The sequence below is a fragment of the Podarcis raffonei genome, chromosome 13 (genome assembly GCF_027172205.1).
Source record: "Podarcis raffonei isolate rPodRaf1 chromosome 13, rPodRaf1.pri, whole genome shotgun sequence".
NCBI classification, from domain to species: Eukaryota; Metazoa; Chordata; class Lepidosauria; order Squamata; family Lacertidae; genus Podarcis; species Podarcis raffonei.
This window is the reverse complement of record NC_070614.1, coordinates 24,078,805-24,106,478: the sequence shown is the minus strand read 5'-3', so window position 1 is coordinate 24,106,478 and position 27,674 is coordinate 24,078,805. Positions and strand designations below refer to the sequence as shown.

At 44.4% G+C, this 27,674-nt stretch overlaps 1 protein-coding gene across 5 annotated transcripts in view; it reads right to left on the bottom strand.

Moving 5' to 3' along the window:
* MLLT6 (MLLT6, PHD finger containing) overlaps nt 1–27,674 on the bottom strand; it is an 87,864-nt gene that overhangs the window by 23,298 nt on the left and 36,892 nt on the right. For all 5 annotated transcript variants that reach the window (XM_053363353.1, XM_053363357.1, XM_053363356.1 and 2 more), the window contains exon 8: nt 13,302–13,400. In XM_053363353.1, the coding sequence (XP_053219328.1) occupies nt 13,302–13,400 (99 nt within the window). The remainder of the gene's footprint in view (nt 1–13,301; nt 13,401–27,674) is intronic.

Here is a 27,674-nt window from a genome sequence, read left to right as displayed (position 1 = left end):
CTCTCTACCTACAAGAGGATTATTATAGGCAACACTCAAGTTTTATACAAGCCAGATTTGGGGTGGGGGGGAGTGTGGCCTATATTCCGACCAATACGATACTATTCATAAAAAAAGGTTGTCACTTAAAAAGGTAAAGGTAAAGGACCCCTGACAGTTAGGTCCAGTCGCAGACGACTCTGGGGTTGCGGCGCTCATCTCGCTTTACAGGCTGAGGGAGCGTTTGTCCACAGACAGTTTTTCCGGGTCATGTGACCAGCATGACTAAGCTGCTTCTGGCGCAATGGAACACCAAAACCAGAGCAGCGCACGGAAGGGCCATTTACCTTCCCGCCAGAGCGGTACCTATTTATCTACTTGCACTTTTGGCGTGCTTTCGAACTGCTAGGTTGGCAGGAGCAGGAACCGAGCAACGGGAGCTCACCCCGTTGCGGGGATTCAAACCGCCGACCTTCTGATCGGCAAGCCCAAGAGGCTCAGTGGTTTAGACCACAGCACCACCCCCGCCCCAACAAGGTTGTCACCTACTGAGTGTGAAATGAGATGCATTATTCAGCAGCATTTGCAAATACACAGAAAACCCCATACAAGCAACTGGTAGAAAACATGCCATCGCTGATGAGTGCATACAGACAACTAAAATATACAAAGCAATATACAGATTGTACAGAAATGCATTAGACCAATTCCTTCCTGGAAGATAGCTAAGTCTATCCATAGCCAGGAACTACAATAGTGAAACTGAACCTCCATGGCATGAGGAATGATATCAGATTATCAGGTGTTGGGAACACACAACAGGATGTCTCAACTGTGCTCTGTTTGTGTGCTTCCAGAGGCACCCAGTTGGTCGCTGCAGTAAACAACATGCTGGACTAAAAATACTCCTTGTCTAATCCAGCAAGCCAATTCTTATATTTGCAAATGGAAGGTCAAAAAAGGGTGAAAATTGAGCTAGGGAAACAGTTCTAGAAGTTCTTTTCCAGTGTAAGGAAGATGCCCAGAGATGTGTGAAACAATAATGAAGATAAGAGCACCACTGTGCATGTGTAGAGTATTTTCCCTCTAGTGACTAACCCACAAATATCCGAGAATGGGGAACAGAGCTTTCAAGTTAGGGGAATATGACTTCCAGGCAGGCTCAAACAGCGAGCCCCTCTCAAGTCGGGAAATTAAAGCCCTCCTTAAAATTTCTTTCTCAGACTTGCTTTATATCCAAAAGGATTTAGGTCAGCTGCAATCTCTGGTGACACTAGGAAACCCAGTGGGAACTCCGCCTATGGCATGAGAGCATCCAATTAAAATACTTCTTCCTCCGTCACAGCCTCCTGACCTGGATTATGGAGGCTGGGGAGGGATCATAAACCAAGAGGGGCAAACGGCAGAGAGAGAGAGAGAGAGAGAAAGTTTTCAATTTGGAGAGCCAGATGTTGAGGGTCTCCATCTGTGGCAATGTATTGAATGCCTGTCAACAAGTAATCAGAATGTCTGCAGCTGCCAGGGTGGAGTGGGCGTCCAGAGTGGGGTAGAGGAGTGAAAGGATGCAGATTTAGGCAGCAGAACAAGGCATCAAAGTGGACTGCACCACTTCAGGAAGGTGGGGGGGGGTATCCCATTTTTGAAAGCTCCTATGTGCTTAAAAACTCCCTGCAAATAGAAAATCAACATGGTAGGCAAAAAACTTTGCTCCTCAATCATGTGCCGATTTTCCATTTGCAGGGAGAATCATAGAATCAGGTTTACCTTATTATGTTTTTAATATGGGCTTTGTGTCATTCATAAACGCTATTTCTCATCTGTAATCTCATTCTGCCGCATGCGTAGACCGAGACCTCAATTCAACTACATTGCAGAGAGAGAGAAAGCAGGGTATGGATTCCCCCAAGTGTAAAAGAGGCTATCTTGCCTTGTTGTTATCAGTAATAAGAGAAAAGGAGGCAGTGCCTGTGGATGCAAAACCTATTAGTCCTGCTGAAGGAAGGAAAATTCAGTATTTCCTTTTAGCATTTATAGATTCCGAGCGGTTTATTGATTAATGGATTAATGCAGGGATGGCTGTTTTCTCCTCCAAGGGTCTCTCTCTTCTCTGAATAGTGGTCCGGGGGCAAAAGCTATATTTACTGCAGAACTTGACCCTCCTCACTGTGGATCCTTGTTATTTCAAAGATACAGGATTCCTCTCAAAAGTTATTCAAAACTGCGAAAGAAGTTCAGTGCCATGCAGCAACCGTGAAGCTAAAAAAAGGGCTTCACGGCTATGAAACACTTAATGTAATAAACCTTAATCTTGCCTCCTTCCTTTCTAAACAACCCCAAACACTTTTCTCGTATGTAGGAGATGCTGCAACCCCAGCAATCATTTTTGTCATCCTGTTTCTTTTTAATCTTTTCCAGCACTAGGATACCCTTTCTAAGATGCGACAAGAAAACGAGCGAGGAACAGAAGCAAATCTGCGAAAAATAATAACATAATACAGTAATAATAAAAATAGTAATGTGATGGGAAATCTCCCTCTCCCACCAGATTGGTTTGCTTAAAAAGTAAAAGCTTGAACTAATTTTTTGCTTAATAGGCTTTGAAATCACCTACTTATTTGCATATTGGCACAGAATAGAAATTTGGCTGCCTTAGCAACGGTACCACCAACTCTCTCTTTCCCAGCCAATCAAAAGGAGACAACCAGCATTGTTGGCACTGGGCTGTGGAAGCCAAGGGCTGCATGCTTGCCCTTACTCCAGCATTGAGTTTAGCAGGGAGAAGGCTTATTCCTGTACATCTTGGAAGGATCCATAGGTGCAGGTGCCAAAGCTGAATCCATTTCTCTCCTTCACTTTTGAGAGGCTGATGGATGAGATCAGGGTGTTTTGGGGTTTTTTCAGACCAGAAGGCAGGTTGTATTTCCAACTACATGCCTTGAGATCACAAACCTTGCTGTGTTTATTGGCAAGCTTTCAAGGTATTGCTTTTGCCACAGACGCGTCAATCTGCATTCATCGGAGCACAGTATCATTCCTTATTCACAAGATCATTAAAACCATTCATGCCAAGACTGGTCAGATCAGCCCTCATTCAAACACAGGTTTTTTTTGTTTTGTGGTATTTTTTTTGCCAGACAGGACAACAAAACAATAGGATGTTGCATACTTAGCTGGCAGTCACTAAAGCATAGGGGGGGTGTGTGTGTGGTGAGGTTCTGCTTTCACAAACGGCTACTTACCTCCTTAGATCAGATAAGCAGCATTGGGCCCAAGCCAATTTGGTATATGAGGTGGTAAATCTAAAAGGCACCTACCTCTCTTACCATTTAACACAAGGCATAAACCACCAGGAAGTTCTTATGCATAAGCAGAAGGTGTGTCTCCACCCCCATCATTCAGGCCGGATGCTGAGGTCCAGCTCTGAGGGCCTTCTGGCGGTTCCCTCACTGCGAGAAGTGAGGTTACAGGGAACCAGGCAGAGGGCCTTCTTGGTAGTGGCGCCCGCCCTGTGGACATCCCATCAGATGTCAAGGAAATACCGTAATCAACTCTCTGACTTTTAGAAGACATCTGAAGGCAGCCCCATTTAGGGAAGTTTTTAATGTTTGATGTTTTATCATGTTTTTAATATTCTGTTGGGAGCCACCCAGAGTGGCTGGGGAAACCCAGCCAGATGGACGGGGTAGAAATAACAAATTGTTGTTGTTATTGTTAAGCTGCAGTGAAACGAACTATTGCACTCTTGCACAGCTCTTTCTGCATTGCAGGGGGTTGAAGTAGATGACCCCTGGGGTCCCATCCAATTCTATGATTCTATGACAATTTCAATGGGACTTGTGCAGAACTGCCTGATGGACCATGCCCCATGTTTATTTATATGGATGTGTTTGTGGAGAGGGGTAAGGTGTTGGCCTTTTCTCACCTAATTTCCCAAAAATGGATCAGGCTGCCTCATCTCTGATGAGACTCTTTTCCTTCTCCCTCATTGTCTCCATGCAATAAAAGTCTGGTGGGGCTTCCCTCTCCCTCTTTTTTTTTATTATTTAAAGGAAACAGAGGGTTAATTGTCTACAACCCAAGCTAAGCAGCCGGGTTTTAAGTTTCACTGAGACCTTGAGAATAATCTTCTTAGCATGTCAGCTCCAGACAGCTCTGTGAACCAGGCGACTCCATGGGTGATGAAAGAGAGAGTCTAATTGCACTAGTATAAGCCAAGAGAACACATGGGAGGGGGAGAGAGGGAGGGAGGGAGAGAAAAGGGGAGAAAACCACGAAGAAGAAGCAGCGACAATCTTTCCTGAACACCCTCATCAAAACACTCCATTCCAGAAATGGTGACCCCATAATTCCTTGCAGGGACTGAGAAAAAAAAAAGTAAGACAATGAACTCAATAAGAATTTGTTGTCCAGGTATTAATGGCTGGGAGGTAACTCCTTAGAGATCAGATATATCAGGGCAGTGATTCATGGGGGGGGGGGAATCCCATGTATCATGGCGGTGCCTGGCCTGATGAATCACCTTAAAGGAAGTGGGAGGGAAGCCCTAGAGGGAAAGGTACCACTGTGTGAGGGAGGGGCAGGGGTTGTTTATGTGTAATGAAGACACCTTCCCCTAAGTAATGTTGGTTGTTGCCACAGCCTCTCTCTCAGTGACCATGATGGTTTGCCTTTACAGACTGCTTACTAGTAAAAGACCTCGAAGCAGTTCACAATACTGAATGAAAAAAAGGCATTTGAAAATATATAAACACAATAAGTACAATAAAAACGATCTCAAATTATTTATATAGTAACAGAACAAATGCACAAACAACATCCACATATAGAAACAGTTATCACTATAAACAAAACCAGAGAGCATTGCAAAGCAGCATAATGCAACACACGTTTATTCACCCAAGCACTCAGTCAACCTCACTCACAACCATTGCAATCATACCAACCACTCGGACACAAAACCACTGACACTCAATGTTACGACCCAAAAAGGATCGCTGCCAAGCATACGCAGGCAAGAGACTCTACCCATCTCTGAAGCATTAATGGAGTCATGCCTCACACGCAATGGACTATCTAATTCTCCTCTCTCACCTGAGAGGAGCCCAGTTCTAAACCAGAGCAAGCTCTCACCCTGTGGAGTTTAAATTATTTTCATTCACTCATGATGGGAGAGTTTGCATCTCAGGGATAGTATGGGAGGGATCTGTTGTTCAGGCACAACAACTTAGAGGCATCAGTGTGAACAATGGACAGTTTATTGAAGCTTGTTGCACACAGCACAGCAGGGATGTGTTGCAAACGGAAGTCCATAAAGTATCTGTCCACATGGTTTGTTTCCCCCGCAACCAAATCAGTCAAAAGGTTAGCCAACAAGGCAACTAAATTCGCAGTGAATTGCTGGCAGTAGCCCACAACTCTCCCAATCTACTGACATTTCATTCCAGCGGTAGGCCAGGTATCCTGTCACACAGGATAAACTCTGAAACAAAATACTGAACTTGCATTTTAATGGTATTAACAATGCACCCAGCACAGAGGATTCACAGGATTCCCCACCCCCAAATACTTGCTGAACACTGACATCATCGTCAATGTGGACATCTTTGAGTCCGTTCCAACTCTATGATTCTATGATTCCATTCTCAAATCAGAACAAGACCTTGTCTGTACATATCTGAAAACTTGCAGCTTTCCCATGGAATCTGAAGGGCATCATTGTGATCTGGACAGTCTTGGCATTCTGGGAAGTTGTATCAACTCACTGGATAGTTTAAATCTTGGACAGGTAGATTCCCAGTTTGTTTTGTGCCCGTAGTAGAACTTATTCCATCCACCCCACTCTACTTCTTGGGCCAGGGCACAAAACAGAAGGAAATTGGGCCAACCCAGGCTTATCACTACAGCATGTGCCACGGAAATACAATTCATAAGGTGGACTTATATGCCTATTTCTTATTTAGCAGCCCATGTACAAAAGGGCTCTTTGTCCTTATGGATACAGTGAGTCAGTAGGATTTCGTCTTGGACACATCCCTGAATGGTACATATGAAAATTTAATCCAGTTAACACCTCTGCTGTTTGTCCTTGAACTATCATCTTATTTACAAGAGATAATGGGAACAGTCCATGTATGTAGGCATAGTTGCATCGTATATGCCCAACCGGTACATAACCATAGGAAGCTGATGGAGCGCCAGTGGGAACACCTGCTTTGGGCTGAGTAGTGAAGTCCACTACCCAGCTGGGCCTTTCTTCACTGGGATGGAGGATATTCTCTTGTTGTTGCTGCTACTGCCTCATTGGTCCAGGAAATAGGTGAAGCTCCTCAATCTCTGCCACGTCTTAATAGCCTGAGTGGCATTTAGCAATGGGCAATGGGACTCCCGTGCCTCAGGAGAGGTGGGCTTTCACTCCCAAGTTCCTGGTAATACTCTTCTAGATTCTACAAAAGGATAGGATGTGACTTGAGCAGATATGAATATCTCCAGGAAGACAGCAACAGAGCCAAGAGTCTCCGGGGTATTACACAGAACCTCAATGCTCCGGAGGCAGCAGGAGGAGTTCAGCTATCAGCTCAGTAGTATGTATCAAATATTTGACCTACAAGAGTCTTTTAGGCCTAATAATTTCATATCTGCTGTGTCTTTTGTAACCTGCTTGTACACTGTCTAGAGACTACAGTGTTAAACCAATATATAAATTGTCGCTGCCTGGGGAACACTGGGTCTCTCTGTTGTGGTTGGTAAATTTCTGCATGAGTGCCTATCTGATGTATGAAACTTGCCACAAACGTGGTGATAGCCGTGGGCTTAGATCAAAGGGGACTGGACAAAATTCATGGTGGACAGGTCTGTCAATGGCTATTAGTCATAATGGCTAAACTTCAGCCACTCCACTGAATACCAGCTGCTGAGGGACAAGCGGGGGGTGGGGATGCAGGGGGAGAGGGCATTTGTGTCTGCTCCCACTATGATGTCCATGTTCCACCAGTGTAATCAGAATGAATCCAGATTATTTTTCTCCAGGTAAGGACACCACCCAGACACGAAGGCAGCTTAAGTATTATTTAATTTCTTCAGGTAACTGAGTCGTTTTGCTGTCTTTGAGCCCTTAGTTACAGCACTGGAGCTCTGGCTGCTTCATTTTCTTTTACTGTCCTATCTGTGGGCAATTTCCACTTGTCCTGTGCCTAGAAAGCATGGGTCTGAGCAGTTTTCCACTCGTCCTGTGCTTTTCTAGACACAGGTCCAGGTGGTTTTGCCTTTGCCCTGCATTTTTCTTCTGCCCATTTCAAAATATGGCAACCCTTGCCACTGTTATGACCTTAAGGCAGAGATCTCAGTAGCACTCTGCCCCTATTGCCCCGTCAGAGTTACCACTGCTGGATGAGTGAAGGCTGCAAATTTGCCCAAAGGGCTGGCACTCTCTCCTAGCCCTGCTGCTGCTGCCTGGATGGTAAAATCGGGCATTTGCTGGGGACTCAAGACCAGCACAGGGCCCACTACCCTAAAACGGCTATCATGCCCACTTTGGACAGAGTTCTCAGGAAGACTGGACGCAACCTAAATGTGTTCTCAGCTTGCAATTCTCACCTCATCCACGATGGGGGCGGAGGGCATGGAAGCTGCCGTACCCAACCACATTCTCACTCCCAAAGCTATTCTTCCTCCTCCCCAAACTGTAAACACCCACAGCTATTGCAGCCCCACTCTCCAGAGATGTTCATGAACCTGATGGTAAACTGAGACTCCTCAAACTGCACAGTGGTACCTTGGTTTACGAACTTAATCAGTTCCGGAAGTCCATTCCTAAACCAAAGCGTTCTTAAACCAAGGCGTGCTTTCCCATAGCAGCGGCGGACTCCGTTTACAAATAGAACACACTCAACAGGAAGCGAAACATGTTCTGCTTCCAAGGCAAAGTTCACAAACTAAAACACCTACTTCCGGGTTTGCAGAGTTCTTAATCGAAGCTGTTCATAAACTAAGATGTTCTTAAACCAAGGTACCACTGTATTTGAAAGTGCGGTCTGCTAATTCAGAAGTTCAGAGTATCCTTCATAGGACGACAACTCCCCTCACCAAGGGCTCATCAGGTTGTGTGTGAATGCAGCTATTTGGAAGCAAATGTTTCGATTCCTATATCGCTGGGTTAGGGGGGGAAATGTGCCACCTGCAGTCTGACAATTTCTTGGTGGGAAGCTGCAGCTGAATCCACGGGTGGCTTTGGCCACATGTTACCTGCACATGAATGTATCCCAAGGGATACTCAGTGCGCATCATGTGGATATAGCAACAGCTGTAAAATAAGAGCTGTGGCTGAGCAAGTGGCTGAGCTGCTTACCTCTGTATGTGCACATTCATTACTGAGCCTTTGTTTCCAGGCCTATTAAACACTGGAATCTTTGCTCCTTAAATTTCCAAGCATGCAAAGAGATCCAAGATGTGGTTTGCGTTTGATGCCAGAAAGGCATGAATGTCTCCATAAAGCAGTGATAGTGCAATAAGCAATTCTGAGGTTTAAAAAAACTGCAGGTGGAGGGGGGCAGCTCTCCCCAATGACGAAAGTGTGTCTGTTCCCTAAACACAGTCTGTTATCTTCCCCTCCCTCTAAGCGATCCAGCTAATATCTCCAAACAGGACTTTGTAACATACAAGTAAACATCCTTGATTCGAACAATTGTTTCCACCTGTATTTTTCATGTTTCTGGACTTTAATTTGCTAACAATGTTATGTCTAAACTGGATATGGCGGGGGGTGGGGCAGAAATATAAAACAACAACAACGATGATGATTCGTTATTATATTGCACTCATTACTGCTTATTAGTAGCAAAAATAAATCATTTACGGTAGTCCTCATCCTGAATTGAAAGGGAGTCTAAGCGTGTTGTAAGCATATTCCTGCTAACTCACAGTCGCCCCCGGACAGCTTTATCTCCACCCTCCCTGCCTCTAGTGCTCCCCCCCCCCCGTTGTTAATATGTAGATTGTGAGCTTCTTGGGGCAGGTGTCTTGTCATCTTTCCCCATGTTATTGTGTGCCATGTACATGGATGGCACAGGAGAAACACCACAACTCCTAAACTACCGTATTTTTCCGTGTATAAGACTATGTTTTTTTACTCTAAAATAAGGTTCAAAATTGGGGCTTGTATTATACACGGATAGTATCTCACCCCCCCCATTTTCTTAAATCAGAGTCCCCCAAAATAGGGGGCGTCTTATAGACGGAAAAATACGCTAAATTAAAACGGCCTAGTTTGTGTGTTTGAGCAAGCGCTCGCAAAACCATCACACACTCATTTTAAACTATCCTCAGATCTTTGGATCTGAGAGGTATTGTCTTACATGCACTATGCTGCTTTACCCTAGATGTGCTCATTTTGAACCCTTGACAGGCCCCAGAGAGAAATTTCACTAATGCTGTGTAATCCTGACTTGTCTCAAACAGCCCCCCAGCCCCGCCCTGCCACCCTCCCCCTGGGTCTCCCACATATCTCTGTGGCCTCACCCTTGTCCTGACCTGGAGAGATATCCTGCTGTTTGCAGTTCCAGTTCTGGGCCTCCTAACAGGTTGTCTTACACAGCTACATAATTTTCTTAATGGCCAATTTTAACTCCTTCCAGGATTCTTGGAGCCACGCAGGTGACAGAGTGGGAAACGTTCCATGTGAAGATTCTCAGCCCTTTCTATGCTCCACAATGTCTAAGGGACAGACACTTTGGAGGCTTACAAGCAGCAGAGAGAGACGTGGGGGGGGGGGATTATTAACTCTCTCTCTTCATCGAGAATATTCCCAGTAAGGCAGGTTAAGACTGAAAGTGTGCATTTCACTAATGGAAGTCATTGACACTGGATGCTATGAGACACATAACATAAATGAGTTCTTGTTCTGCTGTTAAAATTCAGTTTGTGATTAGCTGGTTAGTATTTCTGAACAAGGAATATGCTTTGAATTTAAGAAAGGGTTGAGAGTGCAGAAATATTGGCTCTGACCACTGATATGTCCCACAGTCAGGATGGCCAATTATCAGAGATGTTAGGATGAGGTCATCCACAAAGGTAAAGGTAAAGGACCCCTGGACAGTTAAGTCCAGTCAAAGGCAACTATGGGGTTGTGGCACTCATCTCACTTTCAGGCCGACGGAGCCGGCATTTGTCCACAGACAGCTTTCCGGGTCATGTGGCCAGCATGAATAAACAGCTTCTGGAGCAACAGGACACCATGATGGAAACCAGAGTGCATGGAAATGCTGTTTATCTTCCTGACGCAGCAGTACCTATTTATCTACTTGCACTTGCATGCTTCCGAACTGCTATGTTGGCAGGAGCTGGGACTGAGCAATGGGAGCTCACTCCGTCACAGGGATTTGAACCGCCGACCTTCCAATCGGCAAGCCCAAGAAGCTCAGTGTTTTAGACCACAGCGCCACCAACGTCCCAGGCCGTCCACAACATCTAGAGGGCACAACATTGGCTACCCATGGTATACCATGTGGTTTCTAATCTCTTGCCCTCAGTGTTCACACATTACAAAACTCTGCAGTTGGCCCCATTGGTTCTAACCACAAAATGACATTGGAAACTCTATTTACATGCCTTCACTAAATATTTTTTTTCACAGATTATCCATGACTGATATTTACCTCTGACATGAAGGCGTTACCAAGCACTTAGTCTATCTGATCCACATTAACAATATGGTGTTGGGGGCTTACACACATTGAGCTCCTCATCCAATCCATGTGGCTGCTCACAATCTCTATTAAGCATCTCCACACATGTTTAAATTCATTCACATGAAATAGACATCGTTTCAAGGAGGAGAGGCAAAAGGGGGTGACCAGGCCCCTTCTGGACAAACCTTTGGAGAACAACAGTTGAACTAAACTAATCCCACAAGAATATAAATCCACATTCAGGCTAGGCTAGATCCAATTAAAACAATCTAGTTTAATTAAGCAGGATAGGATTGCAGGGCAGACGACAGTTTCCCCAGGAATTACTCATTAGCAGAGGGGTTTCTGATGGTTAAACAAATGATGTTTTCAAGAAGTGAAAGCAAGCTCTACTAACGGTCCCGTTATATGCTCCACACCCTGCACCTACATGGATGAGGCCTGGAGCAAACTAATGAGAACCATACTTCAAGGTACTGCTGCAGATTTAGGCATTATTTTGTTCCCATGGTCTTCAAGGGAGGAAGCTGATTTCCTAGCCTGCTGGTGCCCCAAACATTGAGCCCCCAAACATTGAGCTACATTATAAGGAGCATAGGCCCAAGAGCTGGCAAGGTTCAGAGTGGGTAACCAGCTGGCACTTCCTGCCACTATTTTATTAAATTTCCATACCACTTTATACATGTAGATCTCAGGGTGGTTCACAACATAAAGCCACAATATAGAAAACACAAAATACACACTAAAAACAAAACTAAAGACAACCCAATAATCCCCTTCAATAATGCATGAGTAGACATACATAAGATTATTATTATTAAATTTATACCCTACCCTTCTTCCTGAGGGAGTTCAGATTGCACAGCTAATCACTTTGTTTCATATCAGCTGCATTTTTGTGGTATCTGAACATCAAACCACATCCTACAATCTCAAAAAATCCGGCAACATCATCTCAATACATGACTTAAAATATGCACGCTCTCAAACAGCCTACCATGCCCATCCTACAGTGCAATCTGGAACAAAGTAAGTCAAAATGTTTACCGTATTTTTCGCTCTATAACACGCACCTGACCATAACACGCACGTAGTTTTTAGAGGAGGAAAATCCGTAGGCATGCCATCCGTAGGCATTCCCTCTATAACACGCACAGACATTTCCCCTTACTTTTTAGGAGGAAAAAAGTGAGTGTTATGGTGCAAAAAATACGGTATCTTAAGGATGGAACTAGATCAAGTGGTTTGAAAGAGGGATAACTGCTTCTGCAGCAAATACATGCATCCTGTTTTTAGCTCCGGTAAACAGGTCTTGCAGGAGTTTGTATTGTTTCAAAACCCTGCAAAACCTGCTTGGCCAGAGGTAACAGTGCGACAAAAAAAGTATGTGTGCAATGACTACAGAAACAGATTCCTCTCTCTTGGACCACTTTCAGCTCTTTAAAAAAACCACTGCCCATCTCCAGCCTCAAAGCCCAATTATTATGCATTACGCATGTGAACAAAAACCTATGTGTGAACACATATGGGGCTTTTTATTGAACCAAGCAATTGGCAGCATTGAAGCAATCATAGCACAAACAGAACTGCCTGAAATTCAAGCCAAGAGATTGATTTTTCCATAGAAAATCTGCTGCCAGAGGCTTGGAAAACAGAGCTGGAAATGGAATTCCTCCGGCAGGCTTTCACTTCCCTACTTAGCCTAATGGGCTAACCCTGATGCAGATTAAGTAATGTGAGATTTGGCCCTAGAAAATGTAGCCCAGTCATTTCACCTGGTTTACAATCAGGCTTGAGAGACAGAGAGAGAGCAAAGCAAAGCTCTGCGATTAGATTATTAATGCTACGGAAGGCCTGAAGTGAAACATGTTCTTCAGGAACGAGCTGTGACATGCTTCTGAAATCACTCAAGGGTTTAGCTTAGCGATTATGTCATCAGCAGCAGACAGCTGCAATATGAGCTTCTCAGGGCTCAGAGCTTGCTTGTGGTGGGGAAGTGAAGGGAAGACCATTGGGGGAATGTGTGCAATTAGGACCTGAAACAAATTGGAGTAGGTGCAGCAAGGAAGGACTTGTACATCTATCTTTCTTCTCTTGCTTGATCTATTTTTTCCACTCTCAAGGGAGGGCTGTGTATAAAACACAGGTCCTGAATTCAGGTAAATAATAATTATTATTATTATTATTATTATTATTATTATTATTATTATTATTAAAATTTATATACCACCCTTCACCCAAAGATCATAGGACAGGTTAATCTTGTTTGTACACCCAGAAAAACTGAATTCTGCAACCTGAAAAGTGAGGTTAAAATTTACCGCAGTTGTGTTTCTCTCCCCCCCCGCCCCATACTATAATGTTTTGTATTTCTCATGGCTACATGGGGAATGCAGAGCACAGGTGTGTCTATTGAAACCTTGCTTATTCTCCCCTCTGGCTTCTGAGAATCTAACATTTATATCAACACACTTATCTTCACAATCATGAGGTCTCAAAACACGAAAACAACTCCTACGCTTTTTCAAGAGGCTGAATATTAGACACCGATACCAAATATCACAGCACTTGCCAAAACAAACAACAAACAAACAAATATTGGTGCTCCATTGCAAACACCTCACATGGGGTTTTCATTACCTTTTCAGTGACAATGGGAGTGGAGGACAGTGTGAGACTTGTGGGTGATTCTGAATGCTTCTTGTGCTTCTGTTTAGGCCTTTCCTTGTCCTTCCGACTCTGTAAAAGGAAGATCAAAAGACAATGTTTTCCACCCTTCCAGCAGCAAGTGAGAAAGGAAGCTGTAAGGGGAAGGACTCAAGCGAGGATGACAGTCTAGATTGTATATCTCAGAAGCCATTTCTTTCCCCACCATCCACAGCAACTCTGGCTCATCAGCAAAAACATCTGCCTGGAGTAACCGCTCCTCCAGGTGCAGACAACATCTGGCATGCAGATCCATGACAAAAATCCATATCAGGTTCAGATTAAGATTATACATATACACACATGCATATACATCATACAAGGCCCTCCAGCTATTCCCTGGGAATTCCTTCTTCTCCTGGATCAGCTTCATCAGAGGACACCTGAATTTTGCCTCTCCTTAAAAATAAAGATATCACTAAATCCCAAGAAAAGGTTATCCGAGATTTTTCACTGCCCAGAAAAGCTGGCCACTACATCCTGAAAACAGCTAATTAAATGGTTTTGAAATTTGAAATTGCTTAATTTTTGTCATGGCTTATACATTTCTTGGGAGGAGTAAGGAGGTCCTCAAACACCATCCAGTGAATCACTGGGAACCCTGCTTACTAACTGTTACAGATAGGTAGCCGTGTTGGTCTGCCATAGTCAAAACAAAATTTTTTCCCCCTTCCAGTAGCACCTTAAAGACCAACTAAGTAACTTAGTTGGTCTTTAAGGTGCTACTAACTGTTATTCACGCTTCTTTTTCCTGCTTCAGGGACTAGAAACTTGATTTCATTTCTTGAAATGAATAAAACAGCATTACAAAATCTGCGCCCAATATCAAAACCCCTCTTTCTGCAGTGTCGTTTTCATTAGTTATAGAACATGCCAGGTCCCCTGGAAGAACCACTTGTCCATATGATTCTGTACAAGGGCAGCTTCTCCCTAACATTTCAAAGGCTTAGTTTGCATTCATGGGGCGCATTGCATAAATCTGCAAGCACCTGCTACCTCGGGATTCAGGAAGAGGTTGTGTGTTTCCCCCCCTTAATGTGTGTGACATTTAGTTCCATCCACATCTTTTAGAAGACATCTGAAGGCAGCCCTGTTTAGGGAAGCTTTTAATGTTTGACGGACTATTGTATTTTAATAATATTGTTGGAAGCCGCCCAGAGTTGAAACCCAGCCAGATGGACAGTGTATAAATAAATTATTATTATTATTATTATTATTATTATTATTATTATTATTATTATTAATTATCTCTCTTGTGGCTTAACGGGGATAGCCATGGCTAAAGGACAGCTATTGCATGTCAAAGGTCCAGGTTCCTATAACAGACCTGATTCATTCACAACTTTTATGTAGATTGGGGGAAAGAAAATGTAGCTGAGTGATAGAGCACATCCTTTGCTGGTAAGTTCACGCCCTGGCCTCTCCAGTTAAAAAAAGATCAGGTAGAAGGAGATGATGGCAAAGTCCTATACCTGAAGCCCTGGACAGATGCTGCCACTCAGATATTACTGAGCTAGATGAGTAAATTGCTTCGGTGGCTGAACTGGGAGAGAAAAAGGAGTTGGAAAAGAATGGAAGGAAGTGGGATAGTTAGGCACGTCTGCCGGAAAAGAGGTAGGATGGCATCTAATCCCACATCAGAAGACTGGGTATTAGTCTGCTTGCTGTGTACATCCTGCTTTTCTTCTTACCCTGCTGAGTAGTCTTACAAAGCATCTTTTACCCAACCCACATTGTCTCTGCGGGTGTTAGCACCTGTGTCATAAACCTGTGGCACTTCTGCTGTTCTTTGCCTTGATAAACTAGCATGCTGTGTTTGAACTCCAACACTGTATTAAACTGATTATAACCCACCTTGACTACAGTATTTTCTTTAAAAAATGAGGTATAAAATTCGATAATCGCTAAATAAATAAGCAATCAAGCTTTGCACAGGAATTAGGTGTGTTTCCTAATTGCAATCTATGCTAGAAGGACATAAAGCGATTGTGGCTAAATTTAGGTTGCCTTCAGAGTGTCACTGTTTTGCGGGAATCATTCAAATCCATACTGGGAAATGTAGGCCTGTGCAGTTAAAGAGGAATGGGACAGCTGCAAGAGGAATTGGGGGCTGCATAAAATGAGGTTGGGGCCATGGTTTGCCCACCTGTGCTACAAACAAAACCCACATGTGTTGTGAAGAACACCTTTTCTTTGTAAAGCAAACTTCTAGCTCTTGATCAGGACTTTTTGTATGCTGCAATTCTGGAAGATCACAGAAGAGAAATGCAGGTTGCGTAGTGGGTATAGAAATTCAGTTTCCTAAGAATCTCAAGTTTCATTTTTAAAATGCAGCTGTCTAGGTCTTTATGGATTTTAAGATATACACGGAAATATGTGGGTAATGGCTGAGGAAATATTTGCAACCAGAGATAGCTGAAAAAGATTTGCAAGAGTGGAGACTGGTGCATCAATGACCTTACCCCTCCTGTTTCTAGCAAAAGCAAACCATGAAAATGTCCTCCATTTGCATGATTTATACATGTTGCAAAAGTCAACTTTTCTTGGCACAGAATTTGGATTTCCTGACAGCAGGTCCCCACCCCCCTTCAGAGTGGAGTACACTCAGCCCTGCTTGTGGCTCCAGGGACAGCCTTGACAAAGTGTGTGGCTAACGCCTGGCAAAATCTCTGTGACCAAAAGCCAGGCAGAGGCCTGAGAAGCATTCCAATGGTCAGACAGCTCTTTCCCCTCTTTGCGCTCATGGTAAGCAGAATAAATTATGCAAATCAATGAATTACCAGTTGCATCACATTTCTCCAGGGCTGAAAACATCCTCACTGAATTCCAATTTGTTTCCAGGTATAATTCAAAGCACTGGTCTCATAAGAGGAGCCCTGTGGGCTAATACCAAATGCCCATGTAGTCCAGCATCTTGTTCTTGCAGCGGCCAACTAGATGCATTTGGGAAACCAGTATTCAGAGACATACTGCCTCTAATAGCGCAGGTAGCCATTATCCTTTATGAACTTGTCTACGCCAGTGGTTCCCAATTAGCTAAATACCCAGGACCCCTTATTTTTCAAAACCCAAGCCACGGACCCCCTACTTTTGAAAGTTTTGAAAACTCTATGGTAGTTACCTCTGCATTTATTTATTTTTTTTGGAACAAAATGTGGGGTAGCTCCTAACAAGCAAAGAATTTTAGGTATCCTAAAAAAACAGACTAGGTCTGAGCATTATCTGGTTTTCAACATCGTGATATATCAGCAGTTAAGCACCACATTATTCTGATATATCACAAAGTCTGAAATTGCAGATCATTGAAATTGCAGATGAGGGAAGCAGCAGTCAAGGAGATTGTGTGGGTCGGGTGCCTGCAGATCAGGCGTGGAGATGAGGGAAGGGGCAGCTGTGGAGATCAGATGGTTGGGGGGAGGAGAGGAAGCAGAGTCACCTCCACTGCATGGTTTGAGTGGGAGGGGATGGGGGTGCATCAAGCCGCAGTCAAGGGGGCAGCCAGCAGAGGTAGCCAGTGAAGACGCACTGTCTGCTGTGGCTGCTGCTGCTGCTTTCCTACTGAGAAAAGCTGCTCCACCTCAGCACCAGGGGAAGGTAGTATCACGGTAAGGCAGCTCAGAGCAGCCACGTTATCAGCTCGCAGGATATCGGCAGTGCCTTGAAATCAGCTGCCCCGCTCTCCTCGCACAAGGAGCAATATATTGCTGAATACTGCCAGGTCAAAATCGTTGTCGCGGTGTGATTTCAAAACCGATTTGGGCCAATATATTGAAAAATCACACAGCGCTAAAATCTGTGATATTGCCGTGCAAAAAATGACAAAACAAAAAAAAATAGTTGGGAGGTGGGAGGCGGTGGACTCCCTGGGTGCGTTCTGTGGATCCCCAGGGGTCCCAGGACTCCTAATTGGGAACCACGGGTCTACACCATTCAAGTTGGTGGCCATATTTACATCTTGTGGTAGCAAATGCCATAGTTTATCTATGCACTGTGTAAAGCAGTACAGTCTTACTTGGAAGTCGAACGGAATCCATTCCGGAAGTCCGTTCGAATTCCAAAACGTTCGGAAACCAAAGCGCGGCTTCTGATTGGCTTCAGGAAGCTACAGGAAGCAATCAGAACTGAATACAGTATTTGAAGTGCAGTCACACCATAGATTTGTATAATGACATTATGATATTAGCAGTTTTATTTTCGGTCCCCTTCATAATGATCTCCAACACAGATTTCACCTTTTTCACCATTATCCCCTAGGAAATTGGTCCCTTCTAGGGGATCAAAAGCCTCTTCCTCAGAGTGAGTCCTTCCTTCCCAGAGAGCCTCACTCCTATTTTGTGTTCATTGCAAACAGCAGTGTTTCCATTCTGCTACAATTCAGTTTCCACGGAAACCTATGTGATTTGTCTCATTATTCAATATGGCTGTAATCAATTTAAATGGAACGGAAAAGTAAAAAACTACGCAGAAAATAATGTTAATAATAACCCTAACATTTACAGACCTAAAATACAATCAGTGAATATGCCACTCATATTCACTTGTGTTATTTCCGTTCCTGACCTCCGACGAACATGCACACTGTGGCAAATTTTTGCTCCCATTTCCATATCTGAAGGAATAATCCAACATCCATTCCCTGGCTACCACTGCCATGTTCCCAAAGGCTTCATACACCAACCCCCTGCCTCTCTCAACTTCTACATTTCATCTACCTTACCCTTGAGGAACAAACGTTTTCCCCAAGGACCAAGAGCATATTGCATGGAGAAAACATTCATGACTTCTACCCAGTTGCAAGATAGTCATACATGTAAGATTCAGTACAATACTCTGCATACCAGGCACACCTCAGCTGGCTTTCTACCTGCCTGCTCTATATTTATTGAATTAATTTACTTTGAGCTTGAGATCTGTTAGGTAAAAAAGTGGGGGGCTAGTCTGCCCTGGCCTCTTCACCCGATTCCAAATTCATTTGTCCCTGGAGTGCTCCTCTTGTTTATATGCAGCCCCCACGTCACTAGTATGCCTTAGATTGAATGCATTGTTTTACTTATTATTTAAAGTCCAGTCAGAAAGTGGTATATAAAAGTCTTAAATAATAGGTAACTACATACACATGGGACGCGGGTGGCGCTGTGGTCTAAACCACTGACCCTAGGGCTTGCTAATCAGAAGATCGGCGGTTCGAAGCCCTGCGACGGGGTGAGCTCCCGTTGCTCAGTCCCAGCTCTTGCCAACCTAGCAGTTCAAAAGCACGTCAAAGTGCAAGTAGATAAATAGGTACCGCTCCGGCGGGATGGTAAATGGAGTTTCCGTGCACTGCTCTGGTTTCGCCAGAAGAGGCTTAGTCATGCTGGCCACATGACCCGGAAAAACTGTCTGCGGACAAACATTGGCTCCCTCGGCCAGTAAAGTGAGATGAGCGCTGCAACCCCAGAGTCGTTCGCCACTGGACTTAACTGTCAGGGGTCCTTTACCTTTACATACACATTCACTTATTATTTATATAAGTCACAGTACTGTACTTTTTTGGGCCCAGAAATTTCCTTAAAATTTAGTGATTTCCTTAAAATAGAAGCTTTGGGGTACAATCTTATCTACATTTACTTAGGAATAACTCTAACTGAATTCAGCAGGATTTGCTTCTTAAAAGACATACACGGGATTCCATTGTCAGTTCCTTTTCTATAAGCAGGTACAGGAATAGCAGTTTCATGTGAACAAAGAAACACCAGATCAACTCCTCAAACCAAGAAATTTTGCATAAAAGAACAGAGAAAAATATTACTTTTTAAAAAATCAATCTGTGAAAAAATTAAAACGAGCAAACTTTAGATTAGAAGTTTATAAGAGAGATTAACAAATCTGGTTTCGAGTATTTCCAGCTGACATATATGCAGCCCAATGCTATTTTGCATGTTAGCTCAGAAAAAAAGTCTCACCGAGTTCAATAGAGCTTCCATTAAAGTGTGTACAGTTTTGCAGCCTTAAATCAATTTTGCAATAGTAATATAAATAAATAAGTTAAGGCTTACTTGGCTTACTTGCAATTTGTGTGTTGATTTCCAGTTTTATAAATTGTGCCTTTTTTTAAAAAAAAGTATCAGTTTTCACTTTAGCTTTTACTTTGTTTGCCTTTTTAAAAAATCTTAAGATATCCACCACCCCCAAAAAGACGACACAGCATTCTGGGTTTCGAGTCATCTGAACAGATCCAGTTCAGAAGATTCACTTTACCGCATATTGGTTGCCATAAGAAGAAATGTAACACCTGGAGGGTTGACCTTTCACAGACTAAAAAAAATGGTGGTGGATATTTCTGAAGAACACAATAACTGTTGTGTGTAAATATAGATCTTTCAGGCTGATGTGACATCATAGTGGGGATATGGGTTGTTTTTTTTGTAAGAGCTTCTTTTGCAAAACTGTGCATTCGTCGCTCGCCCCACACCTCTCTTCCCGTCCCACATGCTACCTCTGGGGCAATTTTACAATTCTGTACAAAATACCCAAAGAGCATGCAAAACGAGCATTTAATAATAATAATAATAATAATAATAATAATAATAATAATAATAATTAGAAGCCAGTTGAGAAACCCTGAGTTTGTATTATCTTCCTTGTTGGCACACAAAAGCAGTCGTGCACACACTGACCCTGGGATGTCAATGGCCGTGTCTTGACTCTTAACTCAAAATGCACTCAGTCATTCTCTTATGCCAACTGATTCCCCCACACCTTCTCCCCTCTGACTCTTAATACCCACCCCCCTTTTCCTCAGATCTCCCTCTTCCCCAGCCCCGCCACACGCACACTGACACACAACTTTTAAATGCCTGCCCACTTTTGCTAATGTCTGCTTTGCCGTCCAGAGTGTTAGAAAGCCCACTGTCACTGGCGAGGGGATTAAAGTCGGACTGGAGGGGGGGGCGCTGACCTTATGATAGATCCCCTGGAAATAAAAGGCCACCCCTACCTTCCCGACTCTCCAGACTCCTTTCCTCTGGGAATGCCTGGGTTTGTCAATCGCCTTGGGGTTGCCAAGTTCATTTCATTGCCCAAAGTTCACCAACAGGAAGAAAGTCTCTCTTTCCAAGCCTGCGTTGGGAGTTTCGAGCAGCTGGAGGTGGGGGGCGGGGGTGGCATTTCGGCAGGCACAGGAAAAGCCCGATAGTTAATGAGGAGGAGCGGGGAAGAGTGGAAAGGGGGGGGGCGTTGAAAAAAAGAAAAGAAAGGGAGGAGAAGGAGGAGGAAAGGAATGGGGAGGGGGGAAACTCTCGCCTTGCAAGCAAGGGAAGGCGGTGCCCACGTTGCACATACTAACTTGTAGATCTCCAACGTCAGGGCGAGTGAAATAGGATCCCTTCAGATGCCAGAAAGGGCCTTGCCCACAAGATCCTCCCTAGATTTCACCCCTCACCGCCCACCCCCGGCCTGGGCACTGCAGTGAGAGCAAAACGGGGGGGGGGGAGCGATAAAGTCTTGTCTGCCCCGCCTGGCAGGAGACGTTCCTTATTCTGAGCAATGAAGCACACGGGTCAAGGGTAAAGCTCTGCCTTCTCTTCCTACCGAGCCTCAGCCTCGGAATGTGAGCGAATCATAAGAGACGAGAGCACCTCTGAGCATGTGCATGGTTTCAGCCAGGATTCGGCGTTAGAACGTTGCCCTGGAACGCCCGCAGGAATGAGATGAATGACAGGGTCTCTGGGCATGTGCAATATATATCCCTCCCCTCCTTCACTCTCACATGCTGCCTGTGTTTAGAATCGGTTTGCAGACCAAGGACAGAAAACTTGCGCCGCACGTTTAAGGAAACTTTCCCCCCTTTAAGGTAAAGGTAAAGGTACCCCTGCCCGTACGGGCCAGTCTTGCCAGACTCTAGGGTTGTGCGCTCATCTCACTCTAGAGGCCGGGAGCCAGCGCTGTCCGCAGACACTTCCAGTCACGTGGCCAGCGTGACAAGCTGCATCTGGCGAGCCAGCGCAGCACACGGAACGCCGTTTACCTTCCCGCTGGTAAGCGGTCCCTATTTATCTATTTGCACCCGGGGGTGCTTTCGAACTGCTAGGTTGGCAGGCGCTGGGACCAAACGACAGGAGCGCACCCCGCCGCGGGGATTCGAACCGCCGACCATACGATCGGCAAGTCCTAGGCACTGAGGTTTTACCCACAGCGCCACCCGCATCCTTTAGACATACAAAATAGGCTAGACCGTGTCCCCTCTTTAGACATACAAAATAGGCTAGACCGCGTCCCCTCTTTAGACATACAAAATAGGCTAGACCGCGTCCCCTCTTTAGACATACAAAATAGGCTAGACCAGATACTGCTCCTGAGCAGGTGGAAAGTGTCTTTCCCTTAGCACAATTAATACGTGCACCCACCTCCCATGCTTCTGGAAACAGAGTGGAAGGTTTCCGGGCCAGACAAAGAGGCGAGCTCAGCCCTGAAACGTGGAGTAATTCTGCAGAAGCGTGTCTCTAACCATGTAAAGAACAAGGTAGCATTGAAGGAACACAACTTGGCTTCCAATTTGGAGGGCACTTCCTTTGCAAATTAAGCAACTGGCAGCAAGTATGCACTTCAGTTCAAAGTACCGAATGTTGCAGATATTTACTGTGTTTTTATCCTTACTGATATTTTGGTAGCTTGGGTTTTGCTGTATTTAAGGCTATAAAGTTCAGTATTTTATTCTGGTTGCACTCAGCCTTGGGATCGTTTTTCGATGAAGGGCACTTTAGAAATACTGTATTTGGAATAGATGCATTTAGCCTCAGGCTAATCTCTTTCACAGGGTGTATCCGCAAGCACATCTTAATAACACTTCTGGCATTATAATGCTTCAGGTGAAAAGGTTGGGGGGGGAGAGTTAAAGAATGCAAGGGTGTGATCTTTGCTTAGTTTTTGCTTAGGTAGGGAATGTGTGTTTGGCAGTAATATTTCAGATTGCTCATATGGTCATTAAATGCTCCTCCATGCAAAGAAACCCACAAAAGCTTCCTGCACATACTCTCATTTGGACAGACCAAAGTAGGGAAAAGGTCAGGCTCGACCTCTTTTCCCTGATATAATGTTCTATGTGAAGAGTGTGTGTGTGTGTGTGTAGTGTATATATATGTGTGTGTGCAATTGCTTGAGTCCTCAGCTACTGTTGTACTGCTCACACTCTGGTTTAACTGAGGTTTACCAGCTCTGTCAAACTAGGGTGGGGTATAAAAATATCTTCCTGGGGTGTGTGCTCAGCATACAAGGAGGAAAACCACATTACTGAAACTTTAAAGTTTTTAACTATTTTAGTTTAGTCTGATGCTGCAGGACTGATATAGGAGAAAAAATGAAGCGAAGAGAGAAACAGAACTTCTTTTACCAACCTTTTTCAAAAAATGGGCCTATTTCTGTTGGTTCTTTCGGGTTACAGACAAAACTCTTTGTTCTTTTCCAGATTAAAGCACTCACTTGAAAGCTCCCGTATTTTCACACTGACAGAAGCTGGTCCAGCTAATTATAATATTGCCAGGTACTGCCAAATGGCACAAAGGCATTGGAGAGGCAGATTTTAAATACGTACATGATTTGCTCAACCAAGTGATATATTTATTTAGTTTCCCCCAATTTTGGCATTTTCCGTTCATTTGCGTGTTTGTACTGTAACAACTCCCATGAATGTTGAGATACAGAATAAAATTGGGCATATAAATTCAGGGCAGAATTCTATGTTTCAAAATGGGCTTGTTCTTTCCACATGTAAAACACATTCACTGGAAACAGCAAAAACAAATACTTGCAGGAAAAGCCTATGTGACGAAGATACCAACAAATTTAAAACTACACGACTTTGAAACAAGGTTGTGGAGACCTGCTAATTAGCTGAACTATCCTAAACCACAGAGCCCAGGGCTTACCGATCAGAAGGTCAGCGGTTCAAATCCCCGTGACGGGGTGAGCTCCCGTTGCTCGGTCCCTGCTCCTGCCAACCTAGCAGTTCGAAAGCACGTCAAAATGTAAGTAGATAAATAGGTACCGCTCCGGCGGGAAGGTAAATGGCGTTTCCGTGCGCTGCTCTGGTTCGCCAGAAGCGCCTTAGTCATGCTGACCACATGACACGGAAGCTGTTCGCCGGCTCCCTTGGCCAATAAAGCGAGCTGAGCGCTGCAACCCCAGAGTCATCCGCGACTGGACCTAACGGTCAGGGGTCCCTTTACCTTTATCCTAACTTGGGAGGAACAGATCAGAGAGCCCACCACCATATCTGAAGTCCTGCAAGCTTGCGTCATCCAGGATGGAAGTTGGGGGGAATTCTCCCCCCAATGACCGGTCCTAATCTCCCCTTCTCTGGCAGACAGAAATAAATCTACACACTATCCTTCCCTTTTTCCAGCCATGTTAATTATATTGGACACAAAGCAACAGACTTCACCTCCATGCTTCCTAGAAATGTTTGGCTGTTGGAAAGAGAGCACAGGACTAGATGGACCACGATCTGATCCCAGGAAGGTGATTTCTATGTTCTTGTGAGCATGAGGAACCTACAGCCTTCCCGAGTGTTGCTGGACTCCCAACTTCCATCAGCCCCTCTCAGCATGGCTAATGAGTCAGGCATGATAAGGGATGTAGACCACTGTCATTTACAGGGCCACCAGTTAACCCATTCCAGCCATATAAACCCCCCTCTCTACAGCAAGGACGGGAAACCTTTGAGCTCATGCCCTGATCCCCTGGCATTGACCATGCTGGCTAGGGCTGATGGGTGTAGAGTCCAACAACACCTGGCTTTCCCCAACCTGGCACCCTCCAGATGTTTTGGACTACAACTCCCAACACTTAGAAGTTGTACCCCACTGGCTGGAGTTGATGGAAATTATAGTCCAAAACATCTGGAGCGCCCTGGGATGGCAAAGGCTTGTCTTTAAGCATGAGTCTGCATAAGCAACCAGCAGGCTAATTTGTGTAAGGTTCTCAAACTCTGCAATTCTATAATTCTAAACAAAAGCAGGGGTGGAGATGGTGGAATTTTCAAGTTGTGTGACAGCTGAAGTGACAAGCAGAAGCTATGCCCTACATGTAGATTGGTGATTATTGGGGTGGGGGGCATCTTTTGTTATGCAAAGCAACAAGCAGGACTGAGTTTGAGGCAGGAAAACAGCACAAACTCTTTCTCCTCCTATTTTCCCACTGAAAATCCTCTCCAACCCTGCTGCTTTTAGATGGGTATGGCGGTAGATGGCACCAGAACCTGCCCAGACAATGTGCTCCAGTGTGTCCACAGTTGGATTTACTTCCCTTTTCCAGATTTTCCCTGGATTGGGGAAAAAACAGAGTTTACTGTTGGAAAACCGCAGGCTACCCACTGGATACGGAGAATGCCATGTGAACAATGCCTTGGGGGAAAATCCAGCTTGGAATCTATATCAAACTCCTGTGTGGGTGAAGCCTAATATAATGGAAGGCAGGCAAAGTTATTATCAATATTTGTTCAATTAGCAGTGATGAGACCTGCTAAAAGGCAAGGTGCTGATGACCTGTTCAGGGTTAAGCTCTCCTCTTCCCTCCTCCAACAGTCTGCAGCTGCTTCAGCTGGATTGGGGAAGCTGTCCCTCTCTAACCAAGTCTGTTTCTAGGTTTCATGCACACTAGCTTTGGCTCCTGGGAGAGTACACATAATTTGTGGCTATAATTTATCCTCTAGGAAAAAGGATTTTCCAGGCCTTTGTGGGGGACGTAGGGAAGGATATGTGGTTGGCTACTTCCCCAATTTCTTTTATTTTATTCTGTAGGCCTGCAGTTTGCCTAGCTTCATTATAGATCCCAGGATAGGCACCTTTACTGCACCTTGCCAACAGTTGATCATCTGATCATCTGTTTACTGGAGCATGATTGCCAGTACTATATAGATTAACAGAAAGAAGTGATCTTGCTTCTCCCTCCCCCTTCTTCTTTTCCGAGTCTGTGCAAATATAGAACCTTTCTCTTCCATAGCCTGCCTGGTGTCAGCTGCTCTCCAAATCACCTGCCAATCATCCTGGTTTCCTCTCCCCCCTGCCTTTTTGGCTCATACTCTGTTCCATTACCACCATTTACCTTGTGCTGATCTCTCTCCTGCCTCTCTTTCTCTTTTCCTGTTTCCACCATTTTCCTTGGCAGCAGCTGTCTTTGGGAGTGCACCAAAGCCAACCTACCTTTAAGCTGCATTAAAGGCCTAGTACATATACAATGAAACCTCTGGTTACAAACTTAATTCGTTCCGGAGGTCCGTTCTTAACCAGAAACCATTCTTAAACTGAGGTACCACTTTAGCTAATGGGGCCTCCTGCTGCTGCCGTGCCACCACCGCACGATTTTTGTTCTCATCCTGAGGTAAAGTTCTTAACCTGAGGTACTACTTCTGGGTTAGCGGAGTCTGTAACCCGAGGTGTTTGCAACCCGAGGTACCACTATACTAGGAAATTGGACGGAATGACTGACTGACTGACAGCCAGTACAGTTGCAACTGATCAAGGCAGCAGAGCTAAAAACAAACCAGTGCCTCTCAGTTTTGCATAACTAATAACTGTGTGGAACTCTGAGCTTTTGGTCACATAAAACATGACTTGACAAGGGTGAGCTATCTCTCTCCCCGCCCTCCCCGCCCCCGCAAATCCAGTTGCAAATGGCACTGAAACAGATTCTGCTGCAGTTCCAGGCAAGTGTTAATTTCTCCAAAGTGAGATGCTAGGGTTCAAGTTGGGCTAATAAACCATATCCTCTTACTTGGAAATCCTTCGCTTCAATCCCAGATTAGAGAGTTGGGGTGCGATGGGGGTGGGGAGAAGAGATGCTTTTATTAAGGCACTCTGCATATGCTCTTCTCTAATATTACAAGTTATTGTGTTTTTCTTCTGGCACTGAAAACAGGTTTCAAGTTTGTTCTAGCTGTATGATCTGACCACATCGTATTTGCTAGAGAGGATAAGATATGTGTAGGGCACTATACAATAGTATAGGTGAATTGTACGGTATGTTTCTTTCTACACAGTATTGCTGTATAGCAGGAGTGGCAACAACTGATTGCAGTATGGAGAACAGCTGGAAAATGATTTTTCTGCAGCAGTGGATACAAGAGCAGAAGCCTTAAGTATTCCCTTTACAAGCCTGAAAAACTTTATCTTGAGATGAAAATTAAACCCTGGTGACAGACCTCTCAGATAAGGTTAGGGCAATTTTTGCAGGATGCCCTCTTTTTTTCTTTCCCCCCACCATTTACGGTACAAGCCAAAGAATATTTATTCAGAAATAAGTCCAAATAATGTTTCCTGAGAAATAGGTCCCACTGGACTTCTATGGAGATTACCCCCCACCCAGTTAATTGTGTTCAGGATTTCACTGTCTGTCTTCTAATAGTTAAATCCTTTACAGATTTCAAATAGGAAGAAGAAGAGAATTGTGACATAGGGTTTTTCATACTAGCAATTCAATTTTCTATGGAATTGGAAGCTCATTTGTTCATCCCAAACTGTGGCATTCCCATGGTGCCCCATATGCTGGAAAGGCTTCCACTACAATTGCTGCAAAATAATTTTAGGGGCGATCTTACAGTTGCACGACTGCCTCACCTGGGATAATAAAGGAATGTTTGCTGGTGCTGTTGATGACTGTGTGTAATCCCTCCTCTCCCCTCCACCACTATTTTGTTCTGAAAGAGTGAAACTGACAACACTCCCCACTATTCACCACAGTAGGCAAACTGACCCATGACACTGGCATCCATTTCATCAGGATTCTCCAGTCTTGCACTAAGGCAGCAGTGGCGGAAGTGGGAGGGAAAGCCTTATCATTTTCACCATGTGTACATCAGCACTGGCATGCAGTGATTAACAAGTGCTGGTGAAATCGACAGTGCTTCTCCCTATCTCTGTACAGTGATTAGAGAAGCCTGGGTAAAACCAAGAAAACTTGACGGTTTCCCTGGGGGTTCTGAAGGCTAGAGAAGGGAGGGTATCTTGTTAATTTCATCTATGTCCAGAAAAACAAGGAAGAGACTTGAGGCACCTGAAAAGATTCTGGGCTGTTTTGGCTGCAAAAGAGCAACACAGTTATTATCCTGCTGTAAATCTATGTCTGGATACGAGTTTGTGATGCTGGAGCACCAAGGGAGAAGCTCCATGTTGAAAACAGCTTGCTGCGTCATCTTTTTATGTTGTCCTGCCCTCAAGATATTTCTCTCTCACACTCTCTGGGGTGCTTTTAGTAGTGTTACACCAAACCCTTACAACAGGCATAGGCAAACTCTGGCCCCCCAGATGTTTGGGACTACAATTCCCATCATCCCTA